Source organism: Triturus cristatus, chromosome 2_1 (assembly GCF_964204655.1).
Source record: "Triturus cristatus chromosome 2_1, aTriCri1.1, whole genome shotgun sequence".
Taxonomy (NCBI): Eukaryota; Metazoa; Chordata; class Amphibia; order Caudata; family Salamandridae; genus Triturus; species Triturus cristatus.
The window spans coordinates 33,341,649-33,362,340 of NC_140581.1; the positions used below are offsets into that span (position 1 = coordinate 33,341,649).

At 49.7% G+C, this 20,692-nt stretch overlaps 1 protein-coding gene across 2 annotated transcripts in view; it reads right to left on the reverse strand.

Moving 5' to 3' along the window:
* The window catches only part of LOC146863655 (long-chain-fatty-acid--CoA ligase ACSBG2-like), a 797,459-nt gene that overhangs the window by 554,304 nt on the left and 222,463 nt on the right, over positions 1-20,692 (reverse strand). For both annotated transcript variants that reach the window (XM_085627744.1, XM_085627747.1), the window contains one exon: positions 4,327-5,465. In XM_085627744.1, coding sequence (XP_085483870.1) covers positions 4,327-5,465 — 1,139 coding nt within the window. The remainder of the gene's footprint in view (positions 1-4,326; positions 5,466-20,692) is intronic.

Sequence of the window (20,692 nt, forward strand, 5' to 3'; positions counted from 1 at the left end):
AACACTCTGTCAGTGTTTATATACGCTGTGAGGGCGGGGGGCGTGGCCTAAAGGTCCGAAGTGGGCATGCTCCTAGCGACAGATGCTGGAATTGAGGAGACTGAGCCTCTTCCTGACCTCCTGTCTACAACAAAGCAAGATGGGTCAGTGGATGGTGTTATCCTCTCTGCCACGCTGACCCCTTAGCAGCAGAAGGATTGTCGCCAACTGTTGGGACAATTCTCTTATTTGTTCTCCCTGGTTCCTGGTGTCACTGAGTGGTACGTCCATGATGTGGACACTGGGGAGAGTCCTCGTGTTAGGAACAAGGCTTACAGAGTGACTGACCGGGTCAGAGCTTACATCAAGGATCCAACAGCCCTTGGGCCAGCCCAGTGGTCTTGGTCCCAAAGGCTGCCATCCCTGGAGCCACACCCGAACTCCGGTTCTGTGTGGACTACCGAGGACTCCATTCAGTCACCAGGACTGACACGCACCCCATCCCCAGAGGTGATGAGCTCCTTGATCGGCTAGGGGCTGCACGGTAGCTCAGTACGTTTGATTTGACGTCTGGGTACTGGCAGATCGCCCTAACTGATGGGGCCAAGAAGAGGTCAGCATTCTCCACACCAGATGGGCACTACACACTCAGGGTTAAACCCTTTGGGATGAAGAATGCCCCTGTCACCTTTCAGAGGTTGGTCAACTAGGTGTTGGCTATACTGGAAGATTTCAGTGCCGCCTACCTGGATGACATTGCAGTGTTCAGTGCCAGTTGGTAAGAACATCTGCACCACCTCTGGGAAGTGTTGATGGCACTGCGGAAAGCAGGCCTCACAATCAAGGTAAGTGCCAGATCGGGCAGGGTTCTGTGGTGTACTTGAAGCACCAGGTAGGAAGCGGCCAGGTGGCACCACTACAACCCAAGATTGATACTATCTTGGCATGGTAACCCCCCAAAACCTAGACACAGGTGAGTGCATTTTTAGGACTCTGTGTACTACAGGAGGTTTGTCAAGGGGTATGGCAATATTGTTGCACCCTTGACTGAGCTGACTTCAAGAATGCAGGCCAAGAAAGTTAACTGGACTGACCCCTGTCAAAGCTTTTGATGCCCTGAAGACTGCCATCTGCATAGCTCCCGTGCTTCTGGCGCCCAACTTCTCAAAGGAATTGTCCAAACAGATGCTTCAGAGCATGGTGTGGGGGCTATTCTGTCACAGATCAATGAGGAGGGCATAGACCAACCTGTAGCCTTCATCAGTAGGTTACTTCCACAGGAATAGAGGTGGCGTGCAATTGAGCGCGAGGCATTTGCTCTGGTCTGGGCACTGAAGAAGTTGAGACCATACTTGTTTGGGACTCACTTCTGGGTTCAGACCGACCGCAGGCCCCTCAGATGGTTGATGGAAATGAGGGGTGAGAATCCAAAGTTGTTGGGTGGTCCATTTCCCTACAGGGGATGGACTTCATGGTGGAACACCGTCCTGGTACAGAACACGCCAATGCCGATGGTCTGTCCAGATTTTTCCACCTTAGTGAAGAGAACTCCCAAGGGGGAGGGTAGTTCTCCCCACATTTCAGATGGAGGGAACAAGTGTTAGACCTGGTACCATTGGCTTGAGTCGCCCTTCCATTTTTTGCTGTAGTCTCCTCTGTTTTTGATATGTTTTGCTGGGTTTAGATGCTTTGGGCACTGTGCCACTGCTATCCAGTGCCACAGTGCAAGTGCTCCCTATGTTAAATTGTTGTAATGAATTAGTGACTCCATGATTGGCTTATTTAATTTACTTGTCAGACCCTAGTTCAGTGCACCATGTGCGTCCAGGGCCTGTAAATCAAATGCTGTTGGTGGGCTTGCAGCACTGGCTGTGCCACCCACAGAAGCAGCTTGTAAAGTGTGTCTCAGGCCTGCCATTGCAGGGCCTGTGTGCAGTCTAGTACTGCCATTTCGACTTGGTAAGTGCACCCACTTACCAGTCCCTAAACCTTACCTTTTCTACGTGCTAGCCACCCCCAAGGTAGGCCAAAGGGCAGGGTGCATTGGAAGTATAAGGTAGGACATGCCCTGATGTGTGTGGCATGTCCCGATAGTGAATTAAAGCCAATTTTGTTTTTCACTATTGCAAGGCTACCTGTCCCCCTAGGCCAGAATGGGCAGTTTGATTATAACATCTTATAATCCTAACTTTCCCAGGGAACGTGGTTGAAAAACGAATTTAGTATGCCTAAACTCAGAATGATAAGACATCTTTTAGTGAAGTTGGTTTTAACATTCGGTGTAAGAAAATACCACTTTTAGAAAGTAGGTATTTTCTTATCCAACCATCCAGCCTGCCTCTGCTAGGTTGTGTATTGCAGGTCTGGTTTGTGAGTGACAGGGACTGGGGAGACACCTGGAGACAGGTCTATTCAGCCTTGTGCTGACTTACCCTATCTGCATTGGAAGTGGTGGGAGGAGTAGCACCTTGGCCTGAATAGGGCTGTGCCGGCGTTCCACAAATGCCTGCTCCACCTCCTGTGGTGCGTCTGATGACCCTGGCCCACACTGACAAAGGAAGAAGTTGTGCACTGGCAGAATGCACCCAGAACTGCTTTGGACTAGGTACAGGACCCTCTGCCTTCAGAGGACAAAGGATTTAATGGTATAAATATTGGGGCCCAGACCCCAGGACTTTAGATCACTTCTGGGAAGAAGAATCTCCAAGGGCTTGAATTGTGCTCGCCTCCTGCTGAAGTCTCAGGGATAAAAGACTTCACTACCAGCTCCCCTCTGAATTCCCTTGCTGGGGATTCTGTCTGCAGAAGCCTGCGTGTTGTTGGGAGCTGGAAGCGCGACTCAACGAGAAGCGTGACGCCGTTGCATCATCGCAGAGGTCGCCCCCGCGTCAACAGAGAAGCAGGTCTCAGTGGTTTGTCGTCGCACCACCTGAGAAGCACGTCGCCACCACAAAAGTCTTCGTCGCATCACCGGAGAAGTGTGTCGCAGGGCCTGTCGCAGCTCAGAAGTTACAGTTTGCCGCACGGCCGTTGGGCGTGCACGCATCGCCTCCACGCCGTCGCATCGCATCAAGGGTGCCATCTTATCGCATTGGACTGTCGCATCGAGGCGCCATCTTGTCGCACCGCAACCGGAACGCTCCACGAGATAGTCGCATCGCCTCCTCTCCAGGAAAGGAACAGACAGATCGCCTACTTTGCGCAAGCACTGTGGGACAGATGCGTCGCCCCCCCCCCCCGCAGCAAGGAACAGACGCATCGTTCTCCCTGCGAACCTTTAGTTTGTTTTTCATAACGCTTTCCATGTACTTTTGTGAGAAGCGTGCCGCATTTACCATCATCTTGAACTAAGCTGTTTCTACCATCTTTAAGCCTATTTTTAATTAGCGTTGTGGATTTTTGTGGTTTTGGTCTTGTGTTAAGTCTATATAAAGAATACTTATTTTTATAAAACCGGTGTGGTGTCCATCTGTAGTGTTTTCACTATTACAGTATGTGTTCACAAATGCTTTACACTGCCTCTGAGATAAGCCTGCCTACTCGTGCCAAGCTACCAAGAGTGCGCAGGGGTGATTTAGGAGTGTAGCCCCCCCCCTTACCCTGACTAGAAGCAAGGATCCCTACTTGGTCAAAAGTACCTACCTCTGCCAACTAGAGACCCCCAGTCCTAACAGGCTGGTATAGCCTGCTACGATGGGCTATATTAAACCACCCAAAATAGATTAGTCATTCTGTCTCCAGCCTTTTGGTGAAATGTTCAAGTTGCGACCTGTGAACCTATGAGCCCTGAAGAAGTCTATTAGACTAAATAGGTGTTGGCTGTCCACATCATATGCATCGGGCATGGATGATTTTTCCTGATGCCAATTTATTCTCAAGTAGAACACGTACTGAAAGGCTCTGGAGGATCTTTGCACTGATTATTTTTAGGATGAACATTAAAGAATCGTACAATGTTTTTTGTCAGTTGGAACATGTGTGACATTTTGTGCATTTTAAAATATTGGGCCTTCCATATATGTTTTGTGATCCACTAAATTCTATACTTTAATAAACATCACTAGGGTGAGAACTTTCTTGGAATACGTTTCATATTTGATGCTCAAAATAAATTTGGTTTCTAAAAACATGAGGTGGAGTAGCAAGGTTATCCATGAGAGGGGGACTGTTCTAGGTGCACCACTTGCCAAGATTAAGGAGAATGAAAGACTGGAATTAACAGTTACTTAAGAGATGGCACCATGCATAGCTTCAGAATATGCATCTGTATTTCCCTAAAGGTTATGAGAACATTATGCCAATAAAGGCCTTGCGCAACCTCACCACCACCTTAAGGCCCCCATTTACCTGTAACCTGTGATGTGGCACCTGGACTACGTTCTTTTCCACAGCTGCTTACAGCATCAGTGAGCCTCTCTGCACAGAATGATGACAGCATATGGTCTATCATCTCGGTAGAAGTCTGCTTTTCTGGCTGGATCACATTCAACTCCACATCGTCCACATGGGGATCTTCCACATCAACTCTGGACCTTTCTTTAGCCATCTCTTCAGCTCCATTACTCCGTCCCATCTCACTATGGTCCCCATCAGCCACGCTCTGCTCCAGTAATGCCGGCCAGTCTCCAGCAAAGGCAGGTGTTTTCTCCACAGGGAGCAACTCTGTGTCCTGCTCCTTAGAGCACAAATCAGGGTCAAAAGAAGCACACTCCGTGCTCTTTCTTTGCAAACATTTTTCATTGTCCACCGAATTCATCTCAAGGCTCATGTCCATAGAAACATGAATGGACCCAGCTGAATGGATTTCCTTGTAGTACCGCTGGAGACGCTGCATAGTTTCAAATGAGTCTTGGTGCTTCTCGCAAGCCTGGGCCTCTCTCACATTGGCCATCTCTGGGCCTTGTTCCCTAGGACTCTGGTCACCGATGAGTGAAGACTCTGCACTCAACTCTAAAGAACCCTCAATGGGAGCAATACCAGGCATTGCGCTGACATAAGCATGCAAATGTGCCTTTTTGAGAAGGAGCTCTTGCTCGTGAGGTTTTAGAGGAGTAGATTCAGCAGAGGCTATGAAATTCTTTGGAAAACGCTTTGAAGTGATCCCTAGAGGCGCTTCTGCAACAGTCACCAAGACGAATGGCAAAGGTCTCGAAGCTCCATTTTCTAAAGCCGCTTTCTCTGATGGACTGGAAGAGTCCACTGTGTCTTCATTCAATGAGACTGAAGACACTGTGCTGTCCACCAGGAGTGCTGGTTCAGGAATCAAAGTAGTGTCTGACCCCTTCCCCGGAGGAGCATCATCTGTTTTGGTATCAAGAATCTCACAGGTCTCACCATTGGTCACTTCGAGCTGTGTGGGATCTACCCCATGGATTATCATCATGGATACTGTGTCCTCATACACTTGGCGGGACTGGAAAATACCATGACCGGCTACTGCAGGACTTTGGATGTCATCCTTCTTACATGGCGAAATATTTTCAAAGCTGTGGGAAGAAAGTCTTTAGTTACAACAGACGCTACTAAGGGCACTTCACATAGCTACAGAATAAAGCTACAAGTGACAACAATGAACAAAACAATCCTCAGAGTTGAGGCTATACACAATACAGTTTCAGTGACATCCCAGACAGTCCACCCATACACCTTTTTCATTTAAATCTTCAGATACCCTATATAACAACTGCACTGGCTCCCCGTTGAATACCGGATCCTTTTCAAATCCATGTGCCTGGTGTATAAAGCCTTAGCTAAACCCAGCCCTACAAGCATGGGATCCATTCTTTCTCGGCATAACCCCAGTAGAAATCTTCGCTCCAGTCACAAACTTCTCCTCTCTGTACCCCGTGTCAGAAAAGCAAGATGGGGAGGCAAGGCCTTTTCCTTCCTGGCACCTAAGTGGTGGAATGCCCTCCCTTTGGAAGTAAGATCCAGTCCCTCTCTGCAAACTTTTAGATCCGCGCTTAAGACTAACCTTTTTACACGTGCATTCCCGTAGTGGTGCTTTGTATATTCTGTTTATTGTTTATTGATTTTGATAGGCGCCTTGATACCTTCGGGTTTAGTCTGCGCGTTATAAGTTGCATAATAAATAAATAAATAAATAAATAAATAAATACCCAGAGTGGTACAAAACCCCACCATTCATTTATACAATTTATATTTACAAGATACTAACAAAATTATTTGTAGACAGAGGAACTCTAATTTAAATGGCAATTGCTTAGATGTCCCAATGATTGTGCAAATTTAATTGAAAAAGCGATCTTGGGCGGGAGGAGCCTAGCGCGCAACCAAGATGGCCGCGTAGGTGCGAGGCTCCCGAGGACCTCCGCAACCTCCCACGACTATCCTGAATTTATCCTGTCTCGGATGAGGGGAATGTGTTGGTGAGCCTGAGCTGAGGTGGCACCCGTTTCCCGTTGTCAAATCGGACCTCGGACACCGGAGTGAGCACCGATTGAAGTCTGCGGCCTTCTCCTCGCCAGACCCCGGATTTGCGCTGAGGGCTGACCCAGTGACAAAGTGAACAACAGCGGCGGGCCGGGCGAGTCGCGCACCCCGCGCTTTCGCACCCCCTTGCAATCACTGCAGGGTTGGGTCGCGGGGCTCTTTGTGTTGGTGTGGTCTCGCTGGGAGACTTGGCCTGCCCGCCGGCTGTGACCCACCCCGCCGATCGGGGGTGGCCCCCCCCGGAGCTTGTGGCCCCGATTGCCTGCCCTTCACGACGTGACTGGTGCGACCGGGAGACTAGTGGCCATGGCCACCAAACAAGATGGAGACCGGGCAAAGACCAAGCCGACCCGGCGTGGCACCACCCATCAGGCCAACAGTATGGACCGCTATACTCTCCAGAAGGGATCTCCCGGCGGACCGCACAAATCCCCTGAGGACCCTCCTGATGCCCTGGACCTGCCCACGGATCTGACTCTGCGGGATGTCATGGGCGCCATTGCCGAGATGAAGGCCTCGGTAGGCCAGCGGTTCGACACACTGGCACAGAAGATCGACTCGGTCCTCGTGGATGTTGGCCTGGTGAGGGCCGATCTTTCCAAGACCAACGACCGAGTTGATTCTTTGGCCCACACCGCATCGGGCCTTACTACTGATGTGGCGGCGCTACAAACAGAGGTGCGCCGGCTTAGTCAGGCGAGCGCGCTTATGGATCGGCGCCTGGAGGACTCCGAGAGTCGGGCCCAGAGAAACAACATCCGCATCATCGGAGTACCCGAGGGACGGGAGGAAGCGGCGGCGGACCTATTTGTGGAGGACCTGATCGCTACCCATCTCCAGCCACGGGGGCTGAGTAAATTCTTCGCGGTGGAGCGGGCCCACAGGGTTCCCGGGGGAAGGCCGAAGGTCGGAGCCCCTCCGCAGCACCTCATTGCCCGGATTTTCAACTTTCGGGACAGAGACGCTATCCTGCAAGCCTCCAGACTGTTGGGGCCGGTTAAGCTTGACAACATGGAGGTGAACTTTTATCCGGATTTCACCCCAGCGGTCCAGAAGCAGAGACTGAGCTTCCAGGGCGTCAAGCGCCGTCTTCGGGACTTAAACCTTAAATACGCAATGCTCTTCCCAGCCAAGCTGCGAGTGGAGGTAGAGGGTCGCACGCACTTTTTTGATCGCCCCGAAGCGGCCGGAGACTGGCTGGACACTCTGTCTGGGGATCGTGATCTGGGGGGCAGGGGGGGGGGGGGCGGCGGGGGGAGACGGCACACTGGATCGGGACTGAGGGGGTGATGTTGGGCTACACTCTGGACAAAAATGTTGCCACTCTCGATTAAGCATCTGTCTGTATAATTTCCCCTCCTATGGAGGTTGTGTGGGGTCTCTTGGGGGTTCTCCCTCCTCCTCTAGGGGGCTTAGCTAGTTTTTATTATATATATGGGGCGACAGGCACACTGCACGGTGGGGGGGCTGTTCGGGCTCATGCAGGGGTGCAGGGAGGGGGGAGTTTTGTTGGGGTGGGTGGGTAGGGATGGGGGGGTGTTGTTCGTTTTCACCACAAGGCAAAGGTATAATTGTGCTAGCTCTATAGTGCTCTCGGGGGGACGAATGGTGGCTCTTGTCTATGATGGGGGGTAGGGAACTAACTCTTTTGTCCTGGAACGTGAATGGACTGGGGGACAGGATTAAACGTGGGGTGGTCCTGCAGTTCTTGAAGCGAATCTCGCCCGATGTAGTCTTTCCGCAGGAGACACACCTCATTGGCAACTCCTTCTGCGCCATGAATCGGCGTGGTTATCGCCTAGTGGCCCATTCGGGCTTTACGTCTGGCTCAAGGGGTGTGGGCATCATGGTTAAGAACTCGCTTCCGCTGGAGATTGATGAGGTGCTTCATGACGACAGGGAACGTTACGCGGTCTTGGTGGGAAGGATGGAGGGCAAAGTGGTGGTTTTTGTGTCAGTATACGTCCCACCGGGGCTGCAGTCGACTACCTTTGCGGACCTGGGGCGCCTCCTCCTTGGCCTTCCGGGGGGGGATTCTGGTGGTGGGGGGGGATTTCAATGCGGTGGTTTCCGGGACTGTGGATCGTAACCCCCCCTAGGGACCTCCCCCGGGCCCAAGCGTGGCTCTCTGGTCTATTGGACACTTTGGGATTGGTGGATTGCTGGCGTTTAAAACATCCCACGCAGTTACAGTATACCTTCCATTCGGGGGCCCATGGTAGTCTCTCACGACTAGATTATGTCCTGGTCCCGGCGGCCTATGTTGGGAGGGTGGGAGAGGTGCGCCATTTGGCACGGGGTATCTCGGACCATTCCCCGCTCCTGTTACACCTGGACCTTTTTCCGAGGGGTGAGGGTAGGGTGGTCCCGATCAATCCCTGGTACTTGCGCGACCCCACTATTCGCGCTGAATTGATTAAATCCCTCCAGCGCTACTATGACGAGAATGTGGGGTCCGTGCCTTCGGCTGTCTCACTGTGGGAGGCATTCAAGACAGTACTACGAGGAGAGGCCCTGTCCCTCATTTCCCACACCCGGAGGCGCGAGCGGGAGGAGGTGACCCGGGTGGAAGCTGAGATAGCCGAGTTGGAGGGTAATCTAGAAAGCGGGGTGACGGATGCCGTATTGCATGTCCTCCAACTCAAGCAAGCGGCCTATAGGGCCCTCGTCACGGAGGCAGCCAGGGGCCTCAGTAGAGAGCAACAGGGGAGATTGTATGATGTGGGTGATAAGGCTGGTAAATTGATTGCGTGGCTGGACAAAAAGGAGAGAGCGAGTCGTGTAGTCCCGCTGATTGAGAAAACAGACGGTGTGTGTGTTACTGAGCCGGAAGAAATTGTCTCCTGCTTCGCGGACTATTTCCGTGGGGTGTATTCCCCGGTGTCTTCCTGCTCTGAAGAGGATTCCCGTACCCTGCTCAGGGATATCGCGCTGCCTTCCCTTTCGGAGGAGGACAGAGTGTCGTTGGACGCCGCTCCAACCTCCGACGAAATCGCCCTCGCCATACGTTCGGTCGCTTCCGGCAAGGCCATGGGTCTAATGGTCTCCCCATCGAGTTGTACAAATTGAGACCGGATACGCTGGCACCACATCTCCGATCGATGTTCCGGGAGGCCCATTCGGTGGGCTCCCTCCCGCTGGACCAGCGTCTGGCTACAATCGTGGTTATCCACAAGGAGGGGAGACCTCGGGACCGGGTTACATCCTATCGGCCCATTTCGCTACTGAACGCGGAGCCTAAAATTCTCGCCAAGGTCCTGGCCAATCGGCTGGTCGGCGTGGTGGGCGAACTGGTTCACCAGGATCAGTCCGGCTTTATTCCCCATCGTAACACAGCTCTTAACTTGCGGCGTTTGCATGGGGTGCTTGCACGTGTTCAGTACATACGGGAGCCGGCCATTGTGGCATCCCTGGACGCCACCATGGCGTTTGATACGCTTGAATGGCCATACATCTGGGCGATGCTTGCGAAGTTTGGCTTTGGCGCAGGGTTCATCAGTTGGGTCAAATTGCTGTATTCGGGCCCATTGGCGCAGGTGGTGGTGAACGGTAGAGTATCGGCTCCGTTCGAGCTGGGCCGGGGCACGCGGCAGGGCTGCCCCTTATCGCCGCTCCTTTTTGCGCTTGCCTTGGAGCCCCTGGCGGAGTGGCTGCGGTGGGAGCCTTCCATCCGTGGTCTCCGTTGGACCCCCGAGCATGAGGACCGCGTATCCCTATACGCTGATGACATCCTCTTGTACCTAGCTTCCCCACGTAACTCACTTATAGTACTGGTTGATGTTTTGCATTCATTTGGTCGTAACTCCGGCCTTGTCATCAACTGGGCTAAATCGTGCGTGTATGTACTCTCTGGGGAGGCGCCCATTCTCCCGCGGGGCTGTCCGATCCAGATCGCCCTGCAGGGATTCCGGTACCTGGGTGTCTTCATTACTCTGGACCCGGAGGCCCGGTATGATCGGAACTTGCTTCCCCCCCTCCAGCGCCTGAAGGAAGATGTCACGCGCTGGCGGCGCTTGCCGCTCTCGCCGCTCGGCATTGTTTAAGATGATGTCTCTGCCGCGCTTCCTCTACGCTTTGCAGAATACTATGGACGCCGTCCCAGCGCGCTACTTCCGTGAGGTGGAGAGTTTGCAGCGCCGCCTGTTCTGGGACGGGAGGCCGCGTATCGCCCTGGCGAAGCTGACGCTCCCATGGTATGACGGCGGGATTGCCCTCCCGGATATCAAACGATACTATTGGGCCTCCCAGCTGGCTGCGATTAATCACGGCCTGTATGGGCCCGCTTTAAACCCGGCATTCGAAATGGATAAGATGCTACTCCCGGGTGGGGACTATAATCGAGCGCTCTACTCCAGCACGCCCGACGCTCGGCTGACCGGCCCCACGCGTGTCATGGTGCGAGTGTGGCACGCGGCTAATGTGGCGATGGGGTGGAAGGATCGTCTGACCCGGGCGTCACCACTATACGCGTCCGAGCAGTTGGGCTCCCTGTGGACCTCGAAGGGCTTCGAGAAGTGGGACATGATAGGCATTAGCAAGGTGGGGGATCTCTGGACGAGGGGAGGATTTAAAACATTCGAGATGCTGCAGACGGAGTTCCACTTGCATGGCAGGGAGTACTTTCGGTATTTGCAGATCCGTCATGCACTGGGCTCCGTCTTCCCGGACGTTGCATCCATCCCGGAGTGTTCCCCCCCTTGAGGATAGAGTGCTGGATGGACACGTTCCGGACAGCACGATCTCACTGATCTACAAAAAACTGATCAATGACCGCACGGGATTGCTGATTGCCCTTCGTGAGGCTTGGGTTGCCGATGGACTGGAGCTGGACGACGAGGACTGGACCCTTGCGGTGGCCTCCCCGAAAGAGGTGGCCATACCGGCCCGCCTTCGCTTCGTCCAGCTCAAGATACTCCACAGAGTCTACATGACGGGGCCGAGGCTTCTGCGTATGGGCTATGCTGTGGACGGGTTGTGTAAGCGTGGGTGTGGCGCTTTGGGGACCTTTCTGCATATATTGTGGGAATGCCCGGAGGTGGAGCGATTCTGGCGTGGTGTGCATGAGGTCCTGCGTGTGGTTACGCATGTGGTGCTGCTACCCGAAGCGAGGAGATGCCTGTTGAATGTGTGGGAACCTACCGACTACTCGGCACCACAGACGTGGTGGGTGACTCTGGGATATATGGTGGCCAAGCGTGATATTGCTCAACTGTGGGGATCTCAGAGGTCCCCGACTGTCTCGGCCTGGAAGGAACATATGGATTGGTGCATGTTTCGGGAAAAGGTGGTGTATGTTGCGAGAGGTAAGCCTGGGACATGGGTGAAAGTCTGGGGCCCCTGGAACGCCTACCGCGGGGGAATCTGTACTCCACCGTTATTGCCCGATCCGTCGCCTGCCCCATCCCCGTAGCCGACCCATCTTCCCTGTTCCGGGCATTGAGTTTTACCCAGACCCAATCCTGATCTCTTCCCCTTCTTGATACTCCTATGGATTGGTAGGGTCCCCCTCTCAGGGGAGCACATGCTGCTATTTCTGATTGTAGATTGCCTTGTGGTTTTTGTTTTTTCTGGTTATTTCAGTTTAAAATGAAACCGTACAGTGGGGTCCGGATGGTGTGGCTATCAACGCTGCTAACTCCTGTGCATCTTCCTTAGCCGCAACGCGCGCTCTACAATGTGTATCATATGCTCCTTTTGTTTACTAGCGGCCGGCCGGAAGGTTGTAGGCCCATCTTTGTATATTTTTTGAGTTTTGTAATAAACTGTTTCAAAAAAAAAAAAAAAAAGAAAGCGATCTTGAAAAAAAGCTTCATCATACGCACGCTGACACTTAATTTCCATTGAACTTGTAGTTTGCCATCCTTGTGTAAAACTTTTGAAGCTTGCACAAACACTGGGTCACACAAGTGGAATGGTTCATACTTAGTATAGAGAGGATCAAAGATCTGGGCTGATAAATGGCAGATTACAAACTTGGAAATTTTAGTCCTTAAATACATTATTAAAATCAGATAGATTTTGTGGTTCAAATTCGCTGTGAGGTAACTAAAATCCAAAATGTGTTGGGGCATGATTTTTCCTTGCATGATATTGTAGTGATTAATTGACAGAGTGCACAACTACTTTGAATCTGGTAATCAGATCTTTTGGTCCTGGTGTCATTGAGAGTTCTAGGCCTGTCCCAGGCAATGTGAGGGCCAGGACATTGCCCATGAAAGGGTGCACCAAACGTGCTCTCATAGCAAGCATAGGATTGCTTTCCCTGTTTTAAGTGCAGCACAAAGTGACAGTGACTGTGTAGAGTTATGCGATTTAGACAGTGATCAGACTTTTTTTAATGTGTGTTAACCCGGCCTACTGAACCCTCTTGTTTAAAGCTCCGCTGGTGTGTTCCCCAGAATCTCAAAGTTGGGGATCTCACCCAAGAGAAGATAGTGATCAAAAGGAGTTCGGACCATCATACTGAGCAGCGTTGCCAAACATTGGCATTCAAGTTACAAGAACTGTAATCTTGCTACTGCTTCTTGGTTCCAAAGACAATCGTTTGTCTCTATTGATCACATCAAGATACATCATGTGGCAGATGCTTAACAGTAGGCCACAAGTAGTCCTTGGCAGTTCAACTCCTCACTACCGTACAGGAAGGATTATGATACTTACCCTATAAGCATCTGTTCCTGGCATGTAGAGCTGTAGATTCACATGCTTTGCATAGTCCTGCCATCTAGGGTCCGGATGTTTGAAAGTTATTTTTCTTCCAAGAAGTCTTTTCTAGTAACAAGGTAAGGTGACTCCTCCTTTTCGTGATAGTGAGCGCAGGCATAGAATCCATTGTTAGATTGTTTTCCCCGCAAGAGGGTGAGAATAGAGTGAGTGAGTAGTACAGAGAAGTCCATGCATATGTTATGTGAATAATAAGAACTGCAACAACCACAGGTGTCCGGGAGGAGGAAGGGTGCATGTGGCACTACAGCCCTACATGCCAAGAACAGATACTTACAGGGTAACAATCCGTTCGAGGCATTTGTATGATGTAGAAACACATCCTTTGCATAGATTGTATAGCAGTATTCTCCCAAAGCAGTGGCTAACCATTGGGTGTTGCAGTTGTTTGAAAACATGTTTATAGTACTCCTTGTCCTGGGGACGTCCAGATTGCCGCTGCCTGCCTGCTGCCTGGGGGGGGGCTACAAGCCCCGGTTCTCCTCGCGGCCTCGGCCGCCACCAACGCAGTCACTCGAGCACGCCAGGAGGCGCTAGAAAACTGGAGGAGAACTCCCGCAGCACAGGATGCACGTAGACGCGCCCAGGCCAAAGGCAGGCCTGTCTGCGCCCAGAAGAGGCTGGGCAACCCCTGTGACATCTGGATGACCAGGACTCTTCCTCAGGAGAAAATACAGTAGTAACATTTTTATATGGTCACTGTATTTCTCAAACTCATGCTAAGGGGTAGGTGGAGTACCTGAAGTGCCCAAGGACATTGGTGTTTGGACATTGAATCAATCTTATCTAGGCCTTAAACGAGTTATCTAACATATAATATTGTATTTCTAAACCGATGGGGACAGTATGGGGAAGAGGAAATCGTACGAAGGAGGCATGGGTGATGCCAAAAAAGAGAAAAGGAAAAAAGGAAAGGCTCTGGTCACAATCACTCAGAGGGTGGTGTTATGGATAGGATAGATCGCCTACTATCAGAATGTGAGGGGCTTATGGATTCTACACACCCTGACCAGTCATCCAGGGACAGTATCCAACAGATCCAGAGTAGTAAACCATGTAAAGGGCGTGTACCTGATATGTTTAAAAAGCCAGTTAAAAAGTTACCATGACCAGATCTTCAGAGTATATCTGAAGCAAATAACAGCAGAGGGTCCCCCCCAGTGCCATCCAGACACTCGAGAAGTTCGCCATCTTTCCCCGCAGCAACAGATTTTCTACAAATCAGACCAGTCTGAGTCACGAGTACTTGCCTCCCATAATTGGATTGAGGGACACATCAAGGGCTTGGAAAGCGCAGTGAGTAGTACTCCCTATAACACTAGGGCTTTAGTTGACCAAAGTGTAGTTAGCAAGGATAGCACAGCGCCCGTTGATACGGTTATTCAATTGGATAGACCTTAAGATGATCCTGCCCAACAAACAGTCTAATCAGCTGTTAGCACTGATGAATGAAATAAGAGCCCTCAAAGTGTAAGTCTGCAATCTTAGTGACTAAGCAAGGTGCACCTAGCGGTGGAGCAGGTTAAATCGTCAATGGGAACATACTACAGTCATAGCCTACCTACACAACTGGATAGGGGCGCTAGCCATCATTCAATGGTACAAAGCGTAGCACAGAAATCACAAAGTTAAAGGGCTAGTGGATTTACTTGGCCATAAAACATGGATACTACTAGTAAGACTCACTCGCAAGCTCGGAGGAAAGTTTATTTGACGCCCACCCTCAGGCCCATATTGCCCCTTGCCAAGGCCATTGCCTCACCCCCTATCCCCCATTTTAACAGACATGGACAGAGTGGCAGGAAAAGAGTAGCATGCTAGGCACAAAAAATAAGGTTTTTATGATTAACGTCCTTAAACTTTCTGGAGTATCGTCCAGAGAAGAGGAGGGCTCGCTTATTAACTCATATTGTACTCAGTGGATTCACCATGGTAGGGGCTGTCGGTCCCTCAAAGGGACAACATCATTACAGCTAAAAGATACTCAAGCCCCAATGCTACACTAGACTACATTGCCCTGACACTTTTCCACCACCACTTGGTGGAAAACCTCATACATTTTGACATCCGCACGCAACATTTTACCCGCTCTAACATAAGATTAAAATATAACCCCCTTTGACCTGGTTTCGAACCCCAGCATGTCACCACTAGGGGTAGATTGAAGGTTATTCCCACTCTCTGGTGATTTTTTGGAGAATATAACAACCATCTCTCAGCGAGTGTGAAGTCACCGTGATGCTAAATCCACCATCTACAGTAACAAGAAAGATTCCCATCGCTGTTCTGTCACCAGTAGGAGGGAGGGATAGCGGAGTAAAACCAACCAACAGGTGTGTCGGGGAGATTTCACATGGTCTTACCTCATTTAGGTTAGCTGTATTATCATGGAAAATTGCAGGGTTGGGGACTAAGGTCATGTCTCCTGATTGGCTAACCTTTATTGAGTATTACGACATTTGCCTTTTTCAGGAGACATGGCTGGTGGGACCCTCTCTATCTAGTTGGTTATTTGAACTACCACATTCCAGCTATCAAGTGGGGAAAAAGGTCGACCTGCAGGGGGCCTCATTATCTGGGTTCGCCAAGCGATAAGTTGTAAAATCCAGATATTCCTGACCCAGAGCAATGATATCCTCGCAATACGGCTGAAAACAGGTCCGCAATGTAGTATCGACATTTATAACATCTATGTGAGGGGTCTAAGTGGAGGGAAGAAGTAGGAGGTTATAGCTGCCCTCGATCTTTTGGACACGCATTTCTGGGACTCCCTAGTGCTAGTGGCTGGAGATTCTAACTACCTTTGAGCTCCATGGCATTGAGGACCATGACCTTACAGGGGAAGAAGATGCACGGTGGGGCATTCCAAAATTGGAGTCAAGCCCATAAAAAAATGGTCAGCTGTAGCAATCCACATCAAAGCTATCTGCCTCGAAAAAGGGCTATGGGCAGCAAACTGGCAAACTGCCTCTGATGGGTATGGGGCTAACACTTGATAATGGACATAGCGCAAGCCGTGTAGACTACCTACTAATTCATTTAAAGCTATGGCATGCTCTAGGGGATATGACTGAGGGATCGCCTAGAGAGCTTTCACAACCCCTTATGCTCAACTCTAGATCTTCAGCTACAGAGAGCATGTGTTCAGCCAGCTCACAACCTACTTACCCTTGATCTGAACCCCCACAAACGATATGCAACTAAAATGGGCTAAGCTAGTAGAGAACTACGATCTTCTAGCCATGATTACTAGGGATATTGACCTCACTATAACCGACTTAAGAGGCCTGTTCAGATCACCCCGAGATCACTGAGACAATTACTGCCACTCACAACAAATTATTTTCTCATTTAAGATCATACGTCAAGCAGCATATAGATAAGAACATCAAAGAAAGAAATTAAGCCTATGGTTTAATGAGGATTGTATGATAGCACGTAGAACCCTGGGTGACGCACTTAAAACTAGGGGCACCAGAAAAAGTACGGACGGCCAGGAGGAATTACAAGAGGATCCAGGAAAAGGCTAAGCAGCAATGGGACGAAAATAGATGGCAGGACTTAAGACTGGCAAGCGCCAGAATAAGTTCCAAACAGTTTTTAAACATTGTAAAATGGGACGGGGGAAGACAGCCAGTACTGCCACAAAATCATGCAGCGCAGGATCAATGGGTCAAAAGTTTAAAATCCCCAATATGCTCGTAGTGCAGATGAAGGGGACCCTGTTGCGCCTTTCCATACGTTTTATCAAGACAGATTTGCTGATGTCAACATCGCCCTCGGAGCCGTAACAGGGGGTAGAGCTCCAGGTTTAGATGGCATCCCAGCAGATATCTTTTTGTATGACAAACCTAAATGGTGCAGGTACTTTATATTACTAGCTAATGCCATTGTGCCTGATTCTAGGAAAGGGGATGAGATCATCCCGGTGTATTAAAATGGGGATAAATCCCACCCAGGAAATTCTAGGCCTATAAGCCTCAGATTCCCTGCAAAAGGTGATGGGTCGGTTAGTATTAAATAAGGTTCAAGATTAGATTGACTACTATGGTATTTTTTCACCATTACAGGCAGGCTTTCAGGCCCATACCAGTACCATTGATCAGGTTTTCCGGTTTATAATAATATACTGGCGGACAGTGGTTCTAGGCAAGGGTTGTTTATATGCTGCCTTTGTTGACCTTAAGTCAGCATTTGATCTTGTTTCCCGAAGTAAAGTTTGGGCAGTGTTACAGGAGCTAGGGATGGCGCCAGAGTTGCTATCTCTCATTGCTCGTTTGCATGAGGATAATTTCGCCCAAATACGATGGGGGTCAGAGGACAATGTTACCAAACCTTTTCCCATTGACAAAGGAGTGCGTCAAGGCTGTGGTATGGCTCTTACACAATTCTCCCTCTATCAGTGGGATCGCCAAGTTTTTATTGTCTATTCCTACGGATGACCCGTTTTAGCGGGAATTTATATCCCTATTTTAATGTTCGCAGATGACACGTTCATCTCAAACTCAGGGCCTGTAAATCAAATGCTCTAGTGGGCCCGTAGAACTGATTGTGCCACCCACACAGGCAGCCTTGTAAAAGGGTCTCAGGCATCCCATTGCAGTGAGTGCAGTCTAGTACTGCCATATCGACCTAGCAAGTGCACCCACTGGCCAAGCCTTAACCTTCCCTTTTCTTACATGCAAGTCACCCCTAAGGTAGGCATAAGGCACCCCTGTGGGGAGGGTGCAGTGTATGTGGAAAGTAGGATATGTGCATGGCATGTCCTGACAGTGAAATCCTACCAATTTCGTTCTCACTATTGAAAGGCTGTCACATAGGATAGAGTGGGGCGTTTACTTATAATAACTCATAAAGTGGAACTGCCCATGCTAGGTTTGTGTATGGACTGTCTGGCTTTGGAGTGACACGGGCTGGGGATGTGAATTCTGTTCAGACAGCCACTGGGGGCAAAGGCAGGGGGGGGGGGGGATAAGGTGTGTCCTGCTATTCCAGGGTGAATCAGGGCTGGGCTGAATAGACCTGGGATGCATTTAGAGTAGGGGTAGGAGATTTCCCCTACACCTGAATGGGCCTGGTCTGCCTTCAACAATGCAGTCTCCAACTCCTGTGAGGAAGCTGTGCCGGGGAGGACAGATCTGGTTTTTGCTGAGCACAGACTGCCACAAGAGAACAAAGGAATTTTGACTATAAAAAGTGGGGTCCAGACTTTCAGATTACTTCTGGAATTCAAGAGAAACCGCTTCCAAGGAGAAGAACTGGAAAAACTGAAGTACGGCCCCTTTGCTGTGTGCTGTCTGGGGTTGGCCAGCAGTAGCGGTTTCTGCCAAGGAGAGGAACTGTGCCCGTCTCCTGCTTGACAAAGTATTCCCAAGGGCTGGAGGTAGAGCTTGCCCTTTGTTCAAGGAGTCTCAGGAACAGCAAAGACTACACTATCCCTCTGGCCACCGTCTCTGGAACCGCAGTGTTCAGTCACCTCAGGGGAGAAGAGCAGCCAACTCAGTCACCGAGTCCGTTGCTGGTTCTGTGTCCTGAAGGCACTGCCGCACTTCGCATTGCAACCTTGGTCTCACTGACACCGCTGGAGGACCGTCTCCAAGCCACTGCTTGCACCACTTCACTTCGCAGCGCAACAGCAACGGTTGTCCTGACCACATCGTACCAATGGGATCAGCTGCAACGAAAAAGGTACTCTGAGTCTGTTGACACTACAGCTGACCCATACCGACACGGATAGCTGAAACAGTTACTCCTTTTCAGCATTGCGATAGCCCCGGACGGAGCTGCGGACTCGGAAGATCTGTGTTTTTGAAATATTTCTGCAATTTAAATGTTATCTTGTAAAATACCTATTTTTCAATATTGTATGTTGGATTTTTGTTGTTTTTGGTTTAGATAAAGATTTCCTTTTTTTGTTTAAACTGGTGTGGTGTCCATTTGTAGTGTTTACTATGTTAGTGTATGTATGCACAAATGCTTCACATACTGCCTCTGAGATAAGCCTGTCTGCTCGTGCCAAGCTACCAAGGTGGTGAGTAGGGGTTATTTTAGAAGTGTAACCCCTGACTAGGAAGAAGGGTTCCTACGTAGACAAAGGTGCAAACCATTGCCAACTAGAGACCCCCATTTCTAACAGATAGCAGTTAGAAAGGCAACTTTCAATGAGAGAAATTGTAAGGACAATTGTGTAATGGTTCAAAGGGTGGACCCACAAGCCTTGTGAGAACAATGTTAAGGCTCCGGATAGGTGCATGTGGTTTATTCTTTTAAGGCCTTCCATAAATCTTTAATTACTGTAACTTTGAATAAGGACGAATGTCTGTTTTGCAGATATGCAGCTACCACTGCAAGATGTAATTGAATAGATGTCTAAACTAAGCCAACTCACTGTAGATTAAAAAGATAACATAATATTTTGTAAAGATGCATCAAACAAATCAATTGTGTTATTTTTCCACTAGATGATTTTTTTCCCCACTTTGCTGCATAACATGCTCTAGTGGTAGGTTGTCTTGCTTCACACAATCTGGTGGTAGGCTTAAATATCTAAACTGACTTCAGGAGCCAGATAGCTAGAATGAGCTCCTTAGGGTATTGATGTCCGATTTCTCCACAGCTCTGTGTGAGAAGGTTGGAAGTGAGGTGCTTTTGTAGTGGCACCTCTGACAGTTCTAGTAGTGAGGTGAACCATGGTTGACGAGCCCACGTGGGAGCCACTAGAATTGGTATCAGTGATGTATGAGTTTCCAAATCAACAAAGGAACTAGAGGGAGAGGCAGAAAAGAGTAAGCAAATTTCCCTGACCAGTTCATCCATAGGACATTACCTTTTGATAGACGTGTGATAATCTGGAGGCAAAGTTTGGGCATTTTGAGTTCTCTGCTGTAGCAAAAAGGCCCATCTGTGTAAATTCACTTTTTTGGAAGTATGGATGAAGTTCCCGTTCGTGTACTTGTTGCTGCATCCTGTTGAGGTCAGCAAACTGGTTGTGCAATCCTGGAAGGTGCTCTGCTCGAAGATAAATTTTGGGATGCATCGCCCAAAGCCAAATGGTCTGAGAGAGGCGTGACAACTGTAGTGTCTCCCATTCCCCCCTCCAACCCCTGTTTTTATACATAATACATTGCTATCATATTGTTCCTCCGGATTAAGACAACTTTCCCTATTAGGTGAGGATGACATTTTTTTAGTGCTAGTTGAACTGCTAGAAGCTCCAAGTAATTAATGTAGACACTTCTGTGTTTGGTGTCCCATAAACCTTGAATTGTAAGATGTTGGAGATGGGCACCCCAAACTGTGGGAGATTAATCTGCTGTAAAGACGACTTATGGAATGGGGTTGGTGAAAGGCCACCCTTAATAGTTTGTGTGTTCCATCACTGCAGAGCGCAAGGAGTGTGGCGGTCTACCAACACTAGATCTGTTAATTAACCCAGTGATTGATTCCACTGACATGCTAAACATTCCTGTAGAGGACGCATGTGTAATCTTGGGTGAGGAACTATTGCAAGGCATGATGCAATAATTCCCAACAGCTG